This window comes from Dipodomys spectabilis, unplaced genomic scaffold (assembly GCF_019054845.1).
Source record: "Dipodomys spectabilis isolate Male_0828 unplaced genomic scaffold, ASM1905484v1 ptg000043l, whole genome shotgun sequence".
Taxonomy (NCBI): Eukaryota; Metazoa; Chordata; class Mammalia; order Rodentia; family Heteromyidae; genus Dipodomys; species Dipodomys spectabilis.
In genome coordinates, this window is record NW_024870720.1 from 35,231,434 (window position 1) to 35,255,110 (window position 23,677).

At 40.8% G+C, this 23,677-nt stretch overlaps 1 protein-coding gene across 1 annotated transcript; it reads left to right on the forward strand.

The window, feature by feature from the left end:
• Positions 1-22,834: 22,834 nt before the first annotated feature.
• Positions 22,835-23,203, forward strand: LOC122106616 (putative KHDC1-like protein). The gene has a single exon (XM_042678012.1). It carries the CDS (start codon positions 22,835-22,837, stop codon positions 23,201-23,203), a length of 369 nt encoding a protein of 122 aa, XP_042533946.1.
• Positions 23,204-23,677: the final 474 nt, after the last annotated feature.

Consider the following 23,677-nt stretch of genomic DNA (forward strand, 5'->3'; position numbering starts at 1 on the left):
ACTTGAACTTAGGGCCTGGAGAGGGTCACTTAGCTTGTTTGCTCAAGGCTGTCACTCTACTACTTGAGTCACAACTCCACTTTCAGCTTTTCAACCAGTTAATTGAAGGTAAGAGTCTCACAGACACTCTTGCACAGATTGGACTCAAACCATAGTCCTCAGATGTCAGCCTCTTGAATAGCTAGGATTCTAGTTGTAAGCCACCATTTTTTGTTCGCTTGTGACTGAAGGGTTAACACCAATATCCAACCAGCCTCAGAAACAGTGGCACAAACATCTACCTCAAGATTCAGAACCTAACAGGTTTCCACATCCTTGTAGGGTGGAAGAAGCCATCAGCCTAAGAGGTGCATCTGGAGGGCCTTCTCAATCAGTCTGACCTTTCCACATACCAGCCTAAGGTCAGCTCCTATCCTCCTCAATAAACCAATCATGTCTTCAGTCCTATTCATACCCTTGAGTAAGAGACACTTCAGACATGAGGAAATGGATCAAAAAACTGAATAGAGAACTTCATCAAGGTCAAACATGTAACTAACACCTACAGGATGTCCTACATGTGGCAGAGCATAAAAGGTGAATGGAATTCCCTTTGGCATATCATACCTGCAATGCAATACAAAACCCTGCTCTGTGAGTCTTTTTGCCCTGTCTAGAATGATAACTTTATTCAGGGGAATGCTACAAGGATACTGGGGGAGGAGGGGAGTAGCTTATTTCTGTTCATAAAGGCACTGGGACCTAAACAATTAAATCTATCTGTGCCTCTAGGGACCATCCACTTTACATAAACAAATGTTATGTCATCTGTAACCATGCCAATTTCCATTTAAGAACTTCCAATTATTCATATTGCTAGGGGGTGAATTCTGGTTTTCTTGCTGATCATGCCATTACCTCCACTCCAATCCCCTTCCCCACAAAAGGCAGATTGTAGATTTTTTCTAGGGGAAAAAAAATCATATTAAGCAAACTGCAAGGTCAACTTTCTAGGACTGCAAAGCTGGGTGGTATTTCCATGATTCCAAATGGTCTCTTCAAAACCACATGAAATAAAGTTTCACATACATTACTCTTTCCTTGCAGGCTACGGGGTTGTGGAGGGGGGGGGGGGGACCTTTCAGTCAGTCACCAATTGTTCTTCGAGGAGGCAAAATATTCTATACTGTCACTCTGCCAGGGTACTTCAGCACTTCAGCACTGCTTCAGGAGGAGGAAGAAAATAGTTGGGAGGGTAGGGATTTAAAAAGAAAGAAAGGAAGTCAGGAAGTAGAGTCTGTTCTACTGGTCCCATACATAGCCATTTCAGGCAGGTAGCATTAGCACCTGCTGGGGTCCCATAGGTTACCAAAAAGCAGCTATGTCAGCTGGAGAGTCAGACAGATTATAGAACTCCCTCCCAGGCTCCTGATGGTACAGTGCATAAATTAACATCTCATTCTTTCCAGTCACTGTGGGGGCTAAGGGACATGATTGATCTAACATGTGGCCTCTCTGGGAGGGATGTGTTCCTTCTTTCTTCCAGCACTCTCTGCTTCTTTGTGAGCTCAGCTTTTCATCACCAGATGAATACCTGGGATGGAAGGCTGGGACCATCAGGCAATCTATGGGGGATTTCCTCTGTCTTCTGTCTACCCAGTATCACAAAACCAATGAGGTCAGGTCAGTGTACTTATGGTTCTTAGGACCCACAGCCACCCAGGTTCAAAGTATTAGCCTTCCCCACCTTTGTGAGATCTGGTAATATATTTCTATGCAACTTTTTCTAAATAAGAAGACACAGTATCTGAATTAAATAAAACAAGTCAACAATAGGTTCATGAGCCAAGTGGCCTAGTTTGGAGGGCAGGAGCAAATTTAAACAAATTCCTTTGGTCACTCCCTTTGAAATACCATGTAAGTATTTGGTTTGTTTCTTTTATTGTAACATTATGGTTGTGCTGTGCTGTGCTGTACTGTATGTGTTTGCATGTGTGTGTGTGGAGGGGGGAATGGGAGTATCCATATGGGAGCTTGAACTCAAGGTGTAGGCACTATCTCTTAGATATTTCACTAAAGACTGGTGCTGCACTTGAGCCACAGCTCCACTTCTGGCTTCTTTTTGGTTTTTTTTTGGTAGTTAATTGGAGATTCACAAACTTTCCTATCCAAGTTGGCTTGGACCCAAGATCATCAGATCTCAGCCTCATGAGTAGGGAGGATTACAGGTGAGAGCCACCCAGCTTGTAAAATCATGTTTGGTTTTTGTTTGTTTTGTAACATCATGTTTTTAACTAACAATCATTTGTAAGCACTTGAAAAACATCAGTTATGAGCTCCTGCCTTAATTAAGAAGCTAGGTCCACAAAGATTCCTGGCAGAGAAGAAAGGGAGCTATACAGGTTGCCCCATTGTAACAATGAGATGTACAAGACACTATGTTGAAAACGAACTTTACAACTTTTGAGGAGGGGGGTAGTTGTGGAGGTGGGAGGGAAGGGATGGTAGTGGAAAAACAAAGGAGGAAGCAACATGCTCGATAGGAAATGTATTGATCACCTTGCTCATGTAACTGTAACCCCTCTGTATAGTATTTTTACAATAAAAAGTACAAAAAAAGAAAAGAAAAGAAAGGAAAGGAAAAGAAGGGGCTGGGAAGGTGGCTCAGTGGTAGAGTGTTTGCCTTGCATGCATAAGGCCCTGGGTTCGATTCCTCAGCACCACATAAGCAAAAAGAAAAAAGCCAGAAGTGGCACTGTGGTTCAAGTGGTAGAGCGCTAGCCTTGAGCTGAAGAGCTGAGGGACAGTGCCCAGGCCCAGAGTTCAGGCCCCACGACCGGATCCAAAAAAAAGGAAAAGACAAGACAAGACAATGAAGGTTTTTCTAAGAACCACCAGAGGGGGCATTCACCTTTCCCTAGTTTGCACAAGACTTCCTTTGTAGGAGTACTGACCTGAATAACATGCCATGCCCTTGCTGTAAGATATGTGCTATGTCCTCTCTGAGGTCTTAGGGGGGGGCTTTGCATTTTCCCCATAGTGCAGAATCAACCTTGAGCTTTATTTTAACTAGCAGCCAAGTGGAGGATCTATTATGTGTTAAATAAAAGCTGGTTTCCTCTTTTGGAAGAGCTGGAGGAAGAGAGAAAAGCTTGAATAACTAGTATTAGGGATTAGACTGGGGACCTCTTACTCACTAGGTAACACTCTACCACTTGAGTCCCACCTCCAGTGTTTTTAATGGTTATTTTGGAGATCGAGACTTTTCTGCTTGAGCTATAATCCATGATCATCTATGTCTCAGCCTCCTAAGTAGGTAGGATTACAGGTGTGAGCCATTGTTGTAGGTTAAACAATTCTCACTGTACTTTTGGCTGGTCCACAAAGCATGGATTTCATTGTGAGAGAATAAATGATTTGGAAGCATGGAAGTAAGAGTAGTCTTTGCACCTTTTCTTCTAATGAGGGCTGAGACAGAGAGAAAATGTTAGGGTTGGTATAAAAATGTTATTTTCCTATACTGAGGTTTGTACTGCTAAATAAATATGCGATTAGATTGGCTGGCTATGCCCCCCAGCTGCTCAGGAAGTACGTATTTATTTAGTCCTTGCTATATTCCAGACATTAAAGGATTGTATTCATGAAGGTGGGAAGAGGTTTGCCCACAGCTGCCCCTCAGAGCTGTCAATTATGCAGAAACCAAGCAGCTGATGGAGCAAAGTTGTCTGGGAAGGAGTAAGCGAGCTTGAGAATCTGGTGATGGGAATACTTAAGAGGGTTGAGGAGACATGGAGCACTGATAAGTGTGTTCGAATGTGTGAAGAGCTACTGTAAGAGATTAGATGACTTCTGTGTGGCCCTTAAGTGTAGCACCCACAGCTAAGTGTGTTAAGAAGGCAGAGTTGTATCTCAATGGAATTAAGGACCTTTCAACCATTGTTACAGAAGCCATGAGTGCTAATGACTTGTTCCTCACCAAGGGCTCAAGCAGGAGTTGAACTAATACATGTCATCCTGCATGTAAAGCTGGGAATTCAAGCAGCAAAAGAGAGAGTGAGCAAATTTATAGCCCTATAAGATCCTTGTATTATACAAGGCTCTGTGGGTTCTGGTGCTTTACGTGTCAATTCTGGGTGACCATCTCCTCTGACTTACATTGGACTTAATTTTGACCATGAATATGGTATTGATCATGCAACTTGTTTCATTTTTTGCTGTACCCTCACAGTTATATCAGTTTGATTCAGACCCTCAGTTTAGCTCATTTTATAAATAAGACTAATAACATTTGAGACAACTAAACCAAGTATCAAGAAAGGGTTCAGGGTACTAATAATGTTTTACTTCTGGAATGTCATATGAATAGAGATGCCTGTTCTATTATTCTACACATCTGACTGGAAGGTTGTGACTCCGTTATACAGAAGAAAATAAAATTAGCATTAGAAGACTTAGGCTGTCACTTTCTACCTTACATCTTAAACTTATGTAAGAGTGGGGAAGAAACAACTACAATGTTAAGTGAAGGCATTTGTTTTAGTTCACTTGTCGTTTTCTGAACCTATAAAATTATATAATTATGACTCAAACTAGCATTTATCAGTCTCAGTGTCATTCCTCAGGCCTGGTCCCCTAGCCACTCAGGGTATTACAAGATAAAAGCAAACAACAGCAAAATCTCAAATGAAAACAATATATCACTATTCTTAAGGACTTTCCTCCTCCCTTCAGAACCCACCCAAACCCATTCAATGACCACAAATGTGTACCCACACACACATTCTTCTGGAGATTTCATTGCCTAGTTCCTGGAGGCTCTCAGTACTGGCAAATTATGCAGCATTAAAAAACCCACATATATTACATTTCGCTGTGAAAAACAATTTCTACTGGAATCTGATGAGATGACCACCCACAATCAGCATAACACTTACTCAAGACATTTAAAACCCACTGGACAAAGCACTAAAAATTACCATGTAAAGATTAATTCTCTTCTAGCAAAGAAAGGGACTAGATGATTTAATATACCTTTCCCATTGTTAATTTCAATGATCTTGAGATTAATTTGAATGCAGATAGAATCTATTTGAATAATGTCTCAAGAAATGAACTTGGTTGCTAATTCAATAGGTGCCAGGGTGTGAAAATTTATTGTCGTAATTATAATAACTGAAACTGAGCTTGTAAAAATATTTTTGCAGAATATTAAACAGTTTTATAGTAACTAGGGCCACATATACACACATACATAAAAACAGACTGTATCACAAATGTATATTTTTCTTAAATGTAAAAGGCTGTGCCAGCCAAGATGCTGTTGGGTTAGAACTGCCTTAGTATATTTCATTTTAATTCATCACAAATGTTAGAGAGACTCTGCCCTTTTTTTTTTGCTCAAGGCAACCACTCTACCATTTGAGCCACAGTGTCACTTCCAGATTTTTTTTTAGTAGTTTATTGGAGATAAGAGTCTCACAGAATTTCCTGCCCTGGCTGGCTTCAAACCAGATCTCAGCCTTCTGAGTAGCTAGGATTACAGGTGTGAGCCACTGGCACACAGCCCATGTTTGTCAACTTTTAATCACTATAACAAAATACTTGAAGATAACAAGTTAAGGGAGAAAAAAACTTATTTGGCTTATGGATTTAATTCATCTCTAGCTAATCTCATTGCTATAAACCTGGCTGAAGCAGTGCATTATGGTGGCAGGAACATTCTCTCTCCATGGGAGCCAGGAAGCATCAAGAAACAGAGGGAGGGCTGGGGACAAGACATACACTTCAGACATCCCCCTTACCAACCCACTTCATCCAATCAGGTTCCACCCTCTACAGTTTCCACCACCTCCCAGCAGTCCATTCATTAGTAGATTCAATCAGTGCTTTCATGACCCAATCACTTCTGAAAAACATAGAAGCCTTTAGAGGGTACACTTTATAGCCATAGCATCATCTAAACCAGAATATCACCTAGGACTGAGAGATGACAACACACTAATACAAATATTCAGAACTATAACATTGAAGGACATAGCAGGGGTGAGGGATGTCATCAATCTTTGCATTATGCAAATCCATTCTTTGAAGACATTGATTTGCTTCTTTTGAGGCCTCTCTAGATCAGAGATTTATCTTACCCTTTCTAAACAACACAATGGAGGGGGTAACAATGTTCAACAGGAATTGTGAATTAATTAATTTAGCAAGGAAGGCTAGGAGGTTGCTCAGCGGTAGAGTGCTTGCCTTGCATGCATGAGGCCCTGGGTTCGATTCCTCAGTACCACATAAGCAGAAAAAGCAGGAAGTGGTGCTGTGGCTCAAGTGGTAGAGCAATAGCCTTGAGTTGAAGGTCTGAGGGACAGTGCCCAAGCCCAGAGTTCAGACCCCACAGCCAGCAAAAAAAAAAAAAAAAAATGTAACTAGAAGAATCCACTTATCAGAAATTGTGTATCAGGATAATGCCAATGTGCTGAAAATGTTTCTACATGTTTTTAATTTCTGTAGAGCATATCCTTGATATCTGGGTATTTGGTTCAAAGGAGATCACAGTTGAGATAAAACTGGGAATGCTTGAGATGCATAGAAAAAAATTCCCTGACAATTTGAGTAAATATTCAAATTTCTTTAAGCATTTGTGTTTGCACAGTGGCACAATGCAAAAAAATAAACGTTTTTAAAATAACGCATCATGAAGCCTTTGCATTTTATTTGCTGGTATTTAGTATTTCAAAAGAAATAAAAATAGAAAAAAGGGATTAATTACCCACTTTCAAAATACCTAAAATTCAAAAATTCAAGACCTAAAATTCAAAAATTTAGTAAAGATGTGTGCACTTTACTGAGCTACTACATGCTATGTACTTTGAGTGTCTTTCAAATCCTTATTAAAACTATATGTGTAGACATTATTATCCTTCTCTCGGAGAAAAGGAAGAAATCAACAAGCGGTAAAGTTTGCTGCCTTAATCAAATGAGTAAGTTATAGAATAAAAGTACCATTTAACTCCAAAGCCCAGGCTATTTTATTTGTATATCTCAGTAACCAACATATACATATACAATATATAAATCTGCAGCCCAGTTTCCCCTATTAAGAAATAGGTAAGCCGGGCACCAGTGGCTCACGCCTGTAATCCTAGCTACTCAGGAGGCTGAGATCTGAGGATCCGGGGTTCAAAGCCAGCCGGACAGGAAAATCCATGAAACTTATCTCTAATAAACCACTAGAAAACTGGAAGTGGCACTGTAGCTCAAGTGGTAGAGTGCTAGCCTTGAGCTGAAGAGCTGAGGGACAGTGCTCAAGCTCAGAGTTCAAGCCCCACGACTGACAAAAAAGAAAGAAAGAAAGAAAGAAGTAACTGAGTCTATCTTCTCAAAATTAATATTTTAGCTTACATACATTTTTCTTTCATGATAATTTGGTAAAGCAAATCTCCCAGATGCTGGATATATTTTAACACACATCCAAGTGGACTTAATGGTATGGGTTAGTACAGTACTATCAGAATTTCAAATAACATAAAAAGGACATTGAGGTACATGAGACCCTTCTCAAAGTCCATCTTAGAAAGGCTTTAAGAATTCTATATGTATTTCCTTTAGTATCGTTCATAGTTCTCAGCCCAAATTCTTCTTTGCTTCAAGGTTCAGGATGGAAAGCATCCCAGATCCAATCATTCTTGATATATTTGAATCTCTACTTCTTACTGTTGCTATTTTCTTATTCAATAACAACAAAAGACTGCCTCACAAGAGCAGTCAGCAATTTGACTCACAGATAATCTGTGTTAAAACACAATCCCCAGAAACACATGTCTTGAACAGCAGAGGCTGCCCATTCCAGGATTCAGGAAACAACTCACAAATACCTACAAAGCACCTAAGTCAAGTGTAACCTGAAGAGAACATGGAGAAGTGCCTTCCAGCAAGACCATAAAATCCAATTGGGGATGGTAATAGATTGGGTGTGAGAGAGGAGGTGACAGGTGATCGTTCTGGCCTGGGACTTGGCCTCTGAACTTGGACTACATTCAGGCCGGAAATAAACCTACCCTTAGGCAGAAGAGATGATAAAAGCTACTTGTGAAATAAGATATCAGCCCTTGGCACATGGCAGGAGCACAATGAAGAATGTTTTCCTTCTCTTCTCTTTCTGGTCCACTACTCCAGGGAATAGCTGTCCTTGAGCAAACCCAGCTTCAACTTTCCTTCTCAGGCCTGATAAGATGATTTTCTTTCTTCTTGATAGCCCAGTTCTAGCTCCTTCCTGCTTCCCATCTTGGCAACCTACCTACCTATAGCCCATTTCTTTAACAAATGAGTGTTTCATCTTCACGTCTTCTTTTCACTTGGTACTCTCCATAAAGCTAGCACAGTATACTGGTCTGGTTAGTGGTTTGTACCCTGCTTACTGTTCCAGATAACATCTTCTCGGAGAGCTGCTATCTGCTCTGTGAGTTGATATCTGTCTGCTCTTTGGGTTATCCAATTTGATTATACTGAGAACTAAACTGACTACCTGGAGAGAAGAAGCCCAAGGCTATGCCTAGGTTCTACATGAAAGGACAACTTGAGTTATTGAAGGTATCCCAGGTATGGAAGGTAACCAGATGGCAAAAGGGCTGTACCCTGATCTCTGTCTCTTGGACTATTATCTTGTCCATAGATACTTGGCTTAACTTATCACACTTACAACTTCCCCACACTTGCACCTAGCCAGACTAGATTCAAATCCAAATCCAATTATTAAAGAAACCCCATGCTTAATACAATAAAACAACAACATAGTTCAGATTGGAGAGTTCAGAGAAAGAGCAATGAAACAACATGAAATGGTCAGTACAGGGAAGTTATTCAAAGATATGGCAGAAATTATAAAAATAAAAATGCAGGTGTAACCATTCTACCACAACAGGTTGGAAACCATTCCCTAAAAATGGCCTTCAAAATATTGTGCATGAAAATTTCACCTCTGTTCTCCAGGAAACAAGTATCAATAAGATCATTAGTTCATATCCAGCTCTTCCAAAGAAATTAGACATGAGATTTTTTTTTCTATCCTTCAGTTATTTGATCCTTATTAGGGATATTCATTTGCCATCTAAACTTAACAATGTAAAAATTCAGATATGTCTGGAATCCTAATTTACCAGTGATTGTTCAGACATTTTTCCCATTATTCTTTGCTAATAAAAAACCAACATTTCTGTGCATTTTTTTATTTTGCAGATTGGCTAGGAAAGTTAATTGTCTACTTCTTTTATTTGTCTTTTGCTCCTTAATGGAACAAACAATCAGTTTGTCTGAATCATGACATAAAACTAGTCTTGGGAGGAAAAAAATCTAGTCTTGAGAGCTAGGCCCTGGTGGCTCACACCTATAATCCTAGCTAGTTACGAGTCTGAGATTTGATGCTTACAAATTGAAGCCATCCCAAACAGAAAAGTCAGTGAGACTCTTAGCTCCCATTAACCACCAAAAAGCCAGAAGTAGATCTGTGGCTCAAAGTGGTAGAGTGCTAGCCTTGAGCAATAAAGCTCAAAGACAGTGCCTAGGCACTCAGTTCAAGCTCTATGACTGACAAAAGAAATAAATTAATTAATAAAGCAAAACATCATCTTAAGCAGTTACAAGTTACTGTGCAATTTATTGTCTGCATACCATAAATGATAGTTATAATACTGACCTAGAAAGAAGTGAAAAGGAAAGAACTACTTAGAAGTTTCTGAAGGTATTTCCTAAATAATTTTTTTATTTTTTAGAGAAGCAAAGTTACACACCAGAAAAGTAAATGTCTATCTCTTTAGAAATTTCTAAAATTTAACCCATCACAATGATTTGAAGGCTCATTTCTATCAAACCAGATAGTTTCTACTAATACCTATTTTTAGCCATGTGCTCAATATATTCCTGTGTTTAATCTTGAGCCCCAGAGAAAGGAAAGCTGTCTTGTTCTGTCTGTAGTCTAGAAAACTCCCTAGATGAGATGAATAAATATTCCCTGTGATTAGAAAGAGCACTAAAACCCCTAAACATTTTGAGATGAAGGCTATTGCTTTCTAAACTTTGATTAGGTTACAAAATAATATTATAAAGCTGTTAAACTACAATCTAACCAACTTCTTCCCATACTGAACCTCATATTTTACTGGTGCTCTGTCACTAGTTAATGGGGTACAGGTACTACAAGCCTTCAGCTATTTTTATCTCTGACCAATATAATTGACTTAGCAATAATATCCATAAGGGTTGTTGCAGGTAAAATAAGTGACTCATGAATAGCATAACTAATGGTAGAATATACCATTAGTTATATATTTAATGGTAGACTATACCATTAGTTATATATTAGAGATATACTGGACAGTCCCTTAGAAGTACATGAAATCAATATAAGAAATATAACAAAACATTATCATCCAGTGTTTAACTAGTGTCTACTGTCTAACTATCCCAACACCAGACAGTGTGTCAGCAGATTCTTGATTTCTCACTAATTCCCTAAATCTTGACATTGGCACTGCACCACATTGCTTCAGATGAGCCTTTCCTAGAAGCTTTGAGGCCTGGAATGGAGAAGTGGCACTTTATCCAGAACAAGTTATATGACCTGCCTGGACTAGCACCAGGGCTGTGTGTTGGAGGAGGGAGCAGTCAGCTAATCATCACATTTAGTCTAGTGAGGGACACTGAGGTCTGTCCAAAATCAAGGTTTGTTTGGGGTCTGTTTACAAAAAGCACCTTCCTAGACTAAAATAAACACTGAGATTAGATGATACAAAAGAGATGGGGTCCTTGAAGGACCAGCCAACCATATGGTGGACAGTAATACAAATAGGGCAGTAGTGCTACCCTGTCACCACTACCCACAACCAAACTGCATTTGAGAAAATTCTGTATTGATATCTGGTCTACATAAAAGGAAAAATCAAACCAAATACTGGATCAGAGCAGAGTAATCTGCTTTTGCCCAGGGGTAACAATGCCTGGGTGTGCATGCCTCCTAGCAGAGAACAGACTCTGCGCACTCTTTTCCTTTTAGACATTCCTAGAGGAGGAAGACAGAAGGCCATGTTTTTCAGAGCACATAAATGGGCCTTTAGTTTTCAGAGGGAGATTCCTGGAGCTGACTTTAGGGGTAATGAATGGAGAGAACCAGAAAATAAAATAGGGAAACTCACCAGGCATGATGGCTCACATTCATAATCCCAGCCACTTGGAAGGCAGAGATCATCAGACAATCATGGTTTGAGGCCATGAAAGCCTATCAATAAAAAGCTGGCATGAACAAGTTTACACTCCCACCAACAATGCAGTAAGGTTCCCTTCTGTCCACATCCCCTCCAGCATCTATTGTTATTAGTATTCTTGACTATTCTAACTGGAGTGAGGTGTATCTCAATGTTGTTTTGATTTGCATTTCTTTTATGGCTAGGGAGGTTGAGCATTTCTTCATGTGTCTATTGGCCATCCTTCTTTCTTCTTCAGAGAAGTTTCTCTTTAAGTCTTTAGTCCACTTACTTATTGGGCAGTTGTTTCTTTGAGGATTTGTTGTTGGGGAATTTAATTTTTTGAGTTCCAGGTATATTTTAGATATGAGACCCTTGTCTGTTGTACGGCTAGTGAAGATCTTCTCCCAATCCGGGGGCTTTCTATTAATCTTGCTAGCTATGTCCTTTGCCATGCAGAAGCTCTGCAATTTCATACAATCCCATTTGTCCAACCTTTCTTTGATTTGTTGTGTTTCTGGGTCTCTATTAAGAAAATTTTGGCCTGTGCCAAGGACTCCTAGGGTTTCTCCTATTCCATCCTGTAATGTTTTCAGAGTGTCTGCTTTGACTCCGAGGTCTTTGATCCATTTGGAGTTGATTCTGGTGCAGGGTGATATATAAGGATCTAGCTTTAGTTTTCTACAAGTAGTTAACCAATTTTGCCAGCACCATTTACTAAAGAGGCTGGCTTTCTTCCATTTTATGTTTTTAGCCCCCTTATCGAAAATTAGATGGCTATAGGTCTTTAGGTTCATTTCTGGGTTTTCAATTCTATTCCATTGATCCTGAGGTGTGTTCTTGTGCCAATACCAAGGTGTTCAACCACTTTGGAAAGCAGTATGGAGGTTCCTCAAAAGACTCCACATAGAGCTCCCCTATGACCCAGCAATCCCACTTTTGGGCATTTACCTAAATGATCACAAACAAGGCCACACTAAAGCTACCAGCACGACTATGTTTATTGCAGCATTATTTACTATAGCTAAGATATGAAACCAAGCCAGATGCCCCTCAGTAGATGAATAGATCAAGAAAATGTGGTATATATACACAATGGAATTCTATGCCTCCATCAGAAAGAATGACATTGCTCCATTTGTTAGGAAATGGAAAGACTTGGAAAAAATTATATTAAGTGAAGTAAGCCAGGCCCAAAGAAACATAGGTCCCATGGTTTCCCTTATTTGCAAAAACTAGTATATGTCTGAGTCAAGCAGAAAGGGTCAGATAAGGTGATGTTAGGGAAACGCACCCTAAGATATCTATTCAAATGTTTTTTTTTTTCTTTCAGGTGATTGTTTCTAACACATTTATAAGATTATTTCTTTGTTGCTTTGTATGTCCCTCCCCCATGGTATAACCCCTGCTTTCACTGTATTTGAGGTTGGTATAATTTGTGGAGGGGAAGGGAAAAAACAAATCATTTAAATAGGGATACAGGTGGATCCATTGCAACAATGAGATGTTATGTGGAAAAACGAACTTTACAGCTTTGGTGGGGTGGGGATTGGGGATTGGGTGGGGGGTGGGGAGAGGATGGGAAGGGACGGGAAGGGGAAACAAAGGAGGAGGCTACAATGCTTGATAAGAAATGTACTCATTATCTTTCCCATGTAATTGTAACCCCTCTGTACAGTATTTTCACAATAAAAAATAAAAAATAATTAAAAAATAATAATAAAGCTGGTATGGTTGTGCACACCTAGCTACACAGGCAACGTAATAACAGGACTGTGGTCAATGTCCTCCCCCCAACAAAAAGTGGTACCTGAAAGGTCTCCCCAGGAGGGCCTGTGCAGGCACCTCTTCCCTCCTGATTAAGTCTAGGCCCAGTCCTGCATTACCTAGGTAAGTGGCACACCTGGAGGCAGTCACCTCCCCCTTCTCTGAAGTCACATCTTGGCCGACCCCTGGTCATGCCTCCTATTGGACCGTGGGAGGGTCCCAGGCTCTGAGGTCACACCGCATCTGGCGTGGCCACATCTTCCCTCCACCTGGCCACAGCTTCCCCCTACCTGGCCACACCTGACTACACCTTCCCTCCACCCCTTCCCTAGATGAGCCCTGGACCAAGAGCAGCCCAGCACTTTGGCCACTTGTCTCCAACTTGCACTGAGGTGGGAAGTTAGGGAAACAAACTTTTCTCTTTCTGCTTGAAGACTGCATGGTGTTCTCTTCATCAGTTACCTATTTAAAACATAACAATACCTTATTTGAAAAAAAAAAGCCAGAAAAAAAAAAGCTGGGCACAGCACAAGCGGCACAGCACCGGCCTGGCAAAGCAAAGTCCCTAAATTCAAATTCCAGTATTGTATTGCCCAAAAAAAAAAAAAAAAAAAGTGGAAGAACTTCTTCTGGAGAAGCTGAGCTCAATAAGGAAGAACTGAGAAATAGAAATGGAAGAAAACTAGAGTGCACAGTGAAGGAAAAGGACAGGAAGATGATTGCAAATAGATATGCCAACATTACATTTTGATTTTTACGTTATGATTGTTAGAGAATATAAACACCTTTCAGCTACCTCTGACACTTTTTTTGAGTATCAAGTCCATTCCTTACATAAAGATGATAGGGGATTGGTTTTGGTGTTTGGCATGAAAAGGAATGAGTGGGCACAGGTACAGTAAGGAGCAGGGAACTAACAAGGAAGCTGTTGTTCTTTTCTCTTTGGCTTACCTCTGCAATGCTGGAATTGCACATGTAAAATAGTGACATGGAATCATAGGTGATCAGGAAACTTCATCAGCAGACATTTAGGGTCCATATCTATATAGACCAATGTGGGTGCCTTAAATTTGAATGCTAAAACAATGTAACTAGGAATTATTAATTCTTTTTCTAAACAGAATCTTTACCTAAACAGAGGGGGGACTCCCTATAAAAAAGATCTTGTGTTCCTATATAACTAGCTAACTCTATACCTAGAGAACAAAACGGCAACAACAACCATCAAGAGGGGCTATTGAAGGACGGTATCACCGTTCCTTGAGGTTTGTGGCTCAGATGATAGGGCCAACCGTATTTGTACTATGTTGACTTCAGGCGTATCCTTGAGGCTCACTGGCAGATACGCAGGTCAGTAGAGATGCTCCTCCAGGTATCACAGATAGAGGTCTGTGAAGTCTCTCCTATTGCATGACACATGACTCACAGCACTGCATCTGTCCCAGGGTCTACCGGTCCCCAATCTTTCTCCTCTACACTGTGGTGCTTCCTCACTCTTAGAAATATTTCCCCATATAGACACTATGGCCCCCAACTGATAACCTCTCATAGCCATTATCTTAAGTAATTTTCAGAGATTAAATTACACGGATGGAAATATATTAATGAATACAATTTTCAATGTTATAATTTTCACTCACAAAATCAAAAGCCGTATTTCCATCAACTTTCTCAATTGGATGATACACCACTGCAAAGGCTAAAGGTGATTGGCGTTGTGGTTAGCAGCTCAGGCTCTGAAGCTAAATTGGTTGTGTGCTTACCCTGGCTGTCTGATTTATGAGCTATGTGTCTTGGGGAAGTAAATTTGCCTCTCACTGCTTCGGTATGCTTGCCTTTGAAAAGAGATGGGTACAGCACCTAAATGGTAGAGTTGTTGTGAGAGTTAGAATGTGGGAAAACATTTAGCCAGTACTGTGCTGGAACTGATTCTTATTGGCTCACAAGAATCTATTGGTAGCACATCTTCCAATTCCCCAGCAACACTGGACTCAAGGTTTGCAAATGCCATGATGAGAATATTTACACCACGGAAGTTGGCAGGTGCTATAAATCAGAACTTTTCTTTAATAAATACTGGTTGTTAAGCATTGAGCAGTGCACCACTGTGATTCTAGACCAAGTACAGCTATAAAAGCATAGGTATTAATGGAAAAGGTGAAGGGAGAATCTTATGGTACTTAAAAAGTTTCCGTGTGTGTGTGTGTGTGTGTGTGTGTGTGTGTGTGTGTGCGCACGCGTGCACGCGCAAACGCACGTGTATGAAAAGGAAGAAAAAAGTGGGGAAAAAAAGTTTCCTTCTAATTTTTCTCTACCACAAACAGTCCTCTGGAATTACACAAAGAAAATGAAGTCAAACTACTCTTCAGTGATAGAGACCCTTGTTAGTCATAAAGCAAATTTTTCTTCTCTAGAAAAACTTAACAATTTATGTGGCTTTAGCCAGAATCACCTTGTACGTTTCAATCCATGACATAGCACTAAGTTGCCTTATAAAAAAAAAATACATCACACATTTCACGTGGATGCCTTTTTAATGGCCCTGCCAAACTCAAGGACATGTGGACTACAGATGTCTACTTGAGTGTGAAAGTGAATTACTGCTTGAGAATCAGTTCAGGGACCAAGTTCTCCAAATACCTCACAGACACAATCCTAAAGTGAAGCCTGGCAGACTCCTTCATCACCTCAACCAAGAAATCAACGGAATAGAGTCTTGTCAGAGTTTCCCATTTTGTTTTAAGGTAGAAGGATGCAGAAGAGAAATTAATCAAACATAGGTTTCTTTTCCTTTTTCACATTTATTGATAGAATTGAAAATCATTAAGTTTCCTGCTGTTCTTACTATGTAATCTCCTTGGGCAAGGTGAAGATGAACAAAAATAGATTTTTTTACTGTCTACATATACTTTAAGTTTTAGCAATAATAGCAGCTATAAGTAAGTTGAAAAGGACAAATTTAAACTACCAATGAACCAACAACCTGGCAACATTACAGCCTTCTGTGGGAGATCTTAAGTGTTTCAGAGACATTTTTTTAAATGTTCTAAATTTCCTTTCCCACCCTTCTTCAGTTAAGGATTTCATGACAAAATTCAGGCCATTCCATGCAACAAGCCAGGAAATCACCACCAGATCCTACAAGTTACAGCCAAATACTTAGTCCAACACCAGGAGAACTTTTTTCAAACAGATGTCTGTTATTTTTTTTTCAGCTATCCAAATGACCAAGAAAGGAGAAGCTAGTTCATTATTATAAGTATTCCAGGCCTCAATCCCTAAGCTATAACAATTACAAGAAATCAAATTGCTATGCACAAACTACAGCCAATCTGGCAAGTCTTTCTAGAGTTCTGCTACAGGTGAATGGGATTTGAATGATAATTTATCTTTATATTTCCTACCAGTGGTTTGGAATGACGTATAAAGTGAAGAAAAAAAGTACAAAGGATGCTTGGCATTGCCCAGCAGAAAAAAAAGTAAAGAAAATATTCTGCTCTAGAGACAAGGGCATGCCTGGGCACTACTGCCCACTCACCAGGAGAGAAGAACAGAGTATATACTTCCTTTTCTTTCTCCCCATCCTCAGCAGAGAAGTGTTATAGACATGGAACTGCAGGAATTAGGACAGAAAAGGAGAAGAAAGAGTTGTCCTAGGGCAGAAGAGACCCTAGGAGCCAGCAGGAAAGGACACGTTGCTTGTCCAAGAACAGTGGGTAAAAAGCTGCCCAATTTTTAATCAAGTAAAAAGCTACTGTTTATGCACCCAACTATCTCTACTGTGTGTAGGGGAAAACGCCCTATTTAATCCTAATTTCTGTCCATGTACAGACATATTAGAGGTTAGGTCCCTATACTGTTAGAATACAAGATACTGTTCTGTCTCCCTTCTTCTCTCTCTCTCTTTCCAGATAGCTCAATGCCCAGCTATGCTCTTCCCAATTCTATCGAAGACTTGTGAGCCCTTGCTCATTGCACAGGACAGGGGAGGTGCACCGCTTCTCTGCTCCCTATCCATTCTTCAATGCAGGAGAGACTGGAGCAATGACTACCTGAGGTTACCAGCTTCTCTCAGTCACAGCCCCAGTGTGGGCTGTGAAGGGATATAGGACTGAATCCTGTCTTACACAGCATTTACTGTCTCACCAACCTTGGGTAAACTACCTTCTCCAAGAAACACTTTTAGGGGCTGATGGCATAACAAGTGGTACAGTACTTGCTTACCATGTGCAAACTCTGGGTTTGTCCCCCCCGTACCACAAGAGAAGGAAGAGAGAAGGAAGGAAGCAGGATGGAGGGGTAGAGGGAGGGGAGAAAGGAAAGAAAGAAAAGGAAGGAAGGAAGGGAGGAAGGAAGGAAGGAAGGGAGGGAGGGAGGAAGGAAGGAAGGAAGGAAGGAAGGAAGGAAGGAAGGAAGGAAGGAAGGAAGGAAGGAAGGAGGGAAGGAAAGAAGGAGGGAAGGAAGGAAGGAAGAATAAATCATACCCCCTGTTGTTTGTTGCAAATTAAATGATACAATGTATATTAAGTGGCTGGTACATGACAAACTGTCAGCCTGTTGAGTAGCATTAAATATGGGGTTTCATATAACTAAACAATTCAGGCTAGAAGAGGATCTCAAGAAGTCTGAGAACAGGGGTCAGATTTAGTGCAGAGATAGAAGAGACGATGAAACAATATAAAAAGGCCTGGCTGTTTCGATCCAGGATCTCACCTTCAGATAACAATGTGGTTGAGTGGGTACATAAAGAAAGGATTAAACTGTATAAGACATGCAGAAAAACTGCTCATTTGGTCAGAGGGAATATTTCTCTGCTCTCGATGGAGGCTTCCACGAGGAAGGAGCTGTTCTAATGGACCCTGGTGATCACTGGGAGTGACTGATAAATGAGGAGGGATAAACTGAAGATCTGAGCTCAGCTCTCCCCTTTCATCTCCTGCTTCTTTTGTGTCTCTTGAAGGGAAGCAGAGCTGACCCCTGCCATCTCTACCCCCATACCCCTCCTCAACCCTCAGAAAATGAGCCCTGGGCCAGTACAGTAATGGACTGAGTGGCAAAAAAACAACCTCCACTGAGTCTTTATGAATAATAAAGGCAGCACTTTGAAGTCTCATCTGTTTGGTTTGCTTGTTTGTTTTGGAGACAGGTCTCGCTTCAAACTCATGAGCCTCCCGTCTCTACCTACGTGCTAGGGTTGCAGGCCTGGCCATCATTCCCAGCTTTTCCTCTTATTTTAATTCTACCTTCTTTAGCACTTAGGCAAGAGAGAGAGGGTTTGATTTAATGGGTTCCCTTCAGGGACTCCATCTTGTCTGAATGATGTTTATGGACATTAGAAAATTTACAAAAAGATGGGAAAACCCAAACCAATCAGACTACATCAAAGTAAAACTAATGAGATTAACTAATAGAAATCATGACTGTCCTATGGACAAGAATGACCAAAAATAGGGCTGGAAAGGTGGCTCAGTGGTAGAGCTCTTGCCTTGCATGCATGAGGCCCTGGGTTCGATTCTTCAGCACCACATAAGCAAAAAGAAAAAAGCCGGAAGTGGCGCTGTGGTTCAAGTGGTAGAGCGCTAGCCTTGAGCTGAAGAGCTGAGGGACAGCACCCAGGCCCAGAGTTCAGGCCCCACGACCGTACCCTCTCCCCCCAAAAAAAAAGAATGATCAAAAATATCCACATGTGGGCTGACACCATTTCCTTGAAAATTCTATAGAATAACCCTAATTGAGCTTCAATACACTTAGGCTCCCTGCTCCAGCCCTTAAGCATTACAAACTAGAGGAGGAATGGGAACTACATGAACAGCTTTGCTCCCCGTCTAGACCCTTAGCCTGTGAGATTTCCTGAACTGACCTGCAAGTAGTTGCTTCACTGCTTAAATAAATGTCATCTACACCCAGGGTTCTGCACCCACCACTCCGGGGTAAGGAAGGTAGTCAGAGACAAATCAGCTAACATGTGAAGTTTATCAATGGTGGAAGCTCCCAGGATGACCCAGAGGGTCTTCTTCTAGGAGAGAAAATAAGATTTTCATCGACAGATTCGATCCCAGCTACCTCTCTAGGGTCTTCTAACTGTGTTGCAGCCCCATGATTTCTAGGGAAGTTCACACTTCCCCCCCTCCCATCCCCCCCTGCACAGCAGGTCCCTATCCCAATCTCAATCTCACAGCTGCATCTCCTGGCCACCCTAATCTATGGCTATGATTTGAGAAGCTTCAGTTCTATCTCTGTTACTGATTATGCCCCTGAGCTTTCGATGGTGGGGGTCCTTTCCTGAATGCATCTCTTCTGTCCCCGACATTGGTCCCTATGAGGTGAGTAAGTTCCTTATGTATAGATATGGACTTAGCTTTCCTGACCCAATTAAAATCAGGTGGAGAATCTGACCAATTTTGACTTCTGAAACCCATCAGACAGACAGTTCAGGGACTCTATGCAAGAGTAAAAGCCTTACATTTGGGAAGCATGTTTGGTTTTTTCCTGAATGCTCAATGATCTAAAGAGTAGCTAGCAGGAATGTTTGTTAAATCCTTGCAAATGAATTAGTAAAGTACTATAAACTTTTTTTCTTTTCTGGAGGTACTACTAGGGAGTGAATTCAGCCTCATGTTTCATAGCACTCTACCACTTGAGCCATGCCCCCAGCCGCTTTTTCTTTCCGTTTTATTTTTAGATAAAGTCTCTCCCTCTCACTCAAGGATGCTCTCAAACTGAAATCCTCCCACCTCACCTCCCAAGAAGCTGGGAGTTTTATGTTGAGATGGAGTCTCCCTAATGTGTTGCCCATGCTGGCCTTGAACTGTCTGCCCATCCTCCTATCTCTGCCCTCCTAAGTAGATGAGATTGCAGGCATGTGCACTATGCCTAACCCAAAATACTTAAAACTTTACATGTAAATCTCTGCTGAAACTTTTTAGAAAATGTGCTATAAATGAATGAGATGATGAGCAAGAAGGAGTAAAGGAAACTGCATTTAAAGAGAAAAGAGACTATGACTCCAAGTGAGTAAGATTTTTTAACCCTGGAAAGGCATTTTCTTCTTTTAAAGCTCAGGTGGGCTAAGCTGTTTTATATGCTGAGTTTAACTACTCAGAATAAAATACTCATCAATACAGCTTGAGTACTTTGGCCATCCTCTATTTTATCTGGTAATTACTTTATCAGAAAAAAAAAAAACACTACACACAGACACATAGACACATACAGACACACAGACACAGACACAGACACAGACACACAGACACACACACACACACACACACACACACAGCACCAGAGGTGAACTCTAATTGCTTGAAGCTAATCAGCACTTTACTGTCTTTCAGCAACTCTGATTGGTTTAGGGATGACCTAAATGGTTGGAACACATGAATCTACAAGAGATGGAAAGAGCTGCTTTGGTTTCTAAAGAGATACTTTTGTTTTGTTGTTGTGATTTATTTGGTTTTGTTTGATTATTTGGTTTCTTACAACAGTGTCACTATGTAACCCAGACTGGCTGGGATTTTATGTAGCCCAGGCTAGACTCAAACTCTCCATCCTCCTGCTTCAGCTGCTCAGGTGCTGGGATTACATATGTGCTCTACTATATCTGGTCTAAGACAGATACTTCTTTACTCTTCAGTGACTGCTACTTAAAGTTGGGCTCTCTGCTTGTACAATAGAAGCAAAGAAGCACAGAGCCCTAGAAACTGCTAGCAGCAGTCTCGTGATCAAGACCATCGAGAACAGGCACTCTGGAAACAGGAAAGAAACAAAGGATGGCATCAGTGAGCCACTGGCCCAAACTTGACCTACCTCTGTGACTTCTCACTTACAGGAGCTGGTAAATACCTTATTGTTTTAGCCAGTTTGAGGCGGTTTTGTTACTTTCCCCTGACTAAAATCAAATTCACTGAAATGACCAAAGCAGAATTTTAGTAAGTTGTTATATACTTACTGAGCAAAGATTTCAACACATCAAGGTGAAGGAGCCTGCCAAGAACTTTCAGTGCAGCAAAAGGAGAACGCAAAAGCCTTTTCTCTTCCCAGATGATGCTCTGACCTCTGGCTGGATTAGCCTCCTTGAGTTCATTCATCTGAGTTCACTGCATGCTAACTACGCGCCTACTAGTGCCTACACGATGAATAAAACACTGTCCCTACTCTCCAGCAACTCACAAGTAACTACAGAATGTCTGAAAGCAAGGACTTAGGAATCCTGTAATGAAAGGCCTATCCCAGTGGCTCTTACCTATAATCCCAGTTACTCAGGAAGCAAAGATTAGGAGAGCCAACGTTTGAGCAAGAACAACATTAAGAAAAAAATGAACAAGACTTTATCTCAATCAGTAAGCCCAGGATAGTAATATACACCTCTGATCTGAGCAACATGAGAGACATAGGTAAGAGAATCATAGGCTGAAGCCAGCTTGGGCAAAAACAAGAGACTATACCTGAAAAAGTAACTAACACAAAAAAGGACTAGAAGCATGGCTCAAATGGTAGGGTATATGCCTAGCAAATGTGAGTCCCCAAGTTCCAACTCTAGTCCTGCCAATAATAATAATAAAATAATAAATAAAAATGTATGCCAAGGTATTAATGTAGTGAATTTTCCTCCAAATTTTTCATAATTTATGCCATATTACTTTTCATTTTGTAATTATAACTTTGATTTAAAATCACAATAAAAACCAGAGATGTAGGTGGATGCCAGTGGCTGATACCTGTAATCCTAGCTACTTAAGAGGGTGAAATCTGACAACCATGGTGTGAGGCCAGCCCAAGCAGAAAAGTCCATTAGACTCTTATCTCCAGTTAACCACTAAAAAAAAAAGTAGGAAGTATATAACTGAGGCTCAAGTGATAAAGCACCAGCCTTGAGGAAAAAAAAAAAAAAACAGAAAAAAAAGAAAAAGCTGTATTAATACTGTCATAAAGTGGTATGAAATATAATAAAATATTACCATGAACAATGTATATAGCACAAAGCCTCATGCATACAATATTTTGCAAATTATAATAGCAAACATACACTAGACATCTACCATCTACAATGTACTAGCGTGTGTTAAGCACTTTGGATATATTATATCTGTCTCTAACACAAATTATTCTTCTCAGTTCATATGAATGGACACCAGTACATAAAGAATCAGTGAGGAATCATTATCACCTCTGAGGCAGATGCTGTGTGATCAGAAAGCCTGTCATGCCACTGAAAGCCTTCACACAGTGTGGAAAGCAGGATGGGGGTTCCCAAAGTTGTCGTCTATGTCCTAGTGGCCAGAACTTCTAAATGGGTTGGATAACACAGAATGAGGCTGCTTTTCATCTAGACTTGAGAAAGCAAGTGGGCCAAATGGAATCCCCAGCCCTTGAAAGGAGGAGGTAGAAGAACCACTATATGCAAAAGTATTCACACAAAGTTGGTAGTTTCAAGGGAGATCTCAAATAGTGTAATGCCTTAGAAAGACAAAAATCAAAGTTCAGCAAAATAAAACACCAGGAAGCAGGTACTCAAAAGAGGTGGAGGGGGGGTCAAGAGAAAAGGTCTAGACGAATGAAGAGAAGAAGAGGAGGAAAAAGCAAACAAGGATCCAAGGGATAGCCTACACAATCAAGAAGAGAGAAGACGAGGTAGGGAAGGGATGGGTGAGAGGGTTGAAGGGGTGACATTGATGAAGATATATTCATAACCTGCTTTGTTAAATGGCAATGCCTTTGCGCAGCTACTTACAGATAATAATTTAATTTAATTTGAAAAAGAAATTACTCTAAAACTGGGAGAAAGTAAGCAGCTGCTTGGACTTGCTCTGTTCTGAGTAAGGCTAGAGGAGAGGACAACATAGAGCTGAGCTCACAGCATGGGAGCCTGGTGGACCTGGCCTGAAAACTTCGATGCTCCATTGGTTTTTTACCTGACAGAAGAACAGGAGAAAGACATATTCGGCCCAAGGGACGCATTCCTCCCCTGCACTGAGAAACACAGCCACACCCTCATTCAGCTGGAGCCCTGGTTCACAGCCACTGGCCACACTCAAGTCACTGTGGTGGGTCCACCAAAGGCCAGGCAGTGGCTCAGGAACATGGTTCAGTATTTGGGGCACCAGGATGCTCGTTGTCAAGCCCAAGGTTTGGAAATGCTGCAGCATGTCCGGAGCCAGCCCCTCACCAAGGAGGACTTGGCCTTTTCTTTCATTGCTTGTCCTGACACTGTGCTCCAGTTGTCTTAGTAACCGTGATGAGTGACCCCTTCTCTCAGGCTTCCTTAAGAATAGGGCTTGATGCTCCTAGGGTTCCCTGGAGTTAATTTTGTCATAAAGACTAACTTCCCTGGGAGGCTAAGAAAGACAAGGAAGGTATGGTGCAGGTTGGAATTTGTGGCCAGCTCCTCAGGGCTTCTAGGCATATGTCTGAGGGATGTCTCTTAAATATAAGGATGTGTTCTCATCTAAAAACTTATTATTGAATAATGATATGTAATAAATAAGCTCTGTCATGTAAAAAAAAAAAACTGCAAGAAAGTGAGGAAAGAGGTGACATTGTCCAAAAAGAAATGTACTTTTTACCTGACTTAAGGAACTATAACCCCTCCGTACATCACCTTGATAACAACATTAAAATAAATGCAAAAAGGAAAAGACTATAACTACAAAAAGGGAGGAACACCCACGGTATAACCCCTGCTTTCACTGTATTTGATGTCA

What these genes read in the sequence shown, in the direction of transcription:
- LOC122106616 (XM_042678012.1), top strand. Translation starts at nt 22,835, where the DNA reads ATGGGAGCCTGGTGGACCTGGCCTGAAAACTTCGATGCTCCATTGGTT.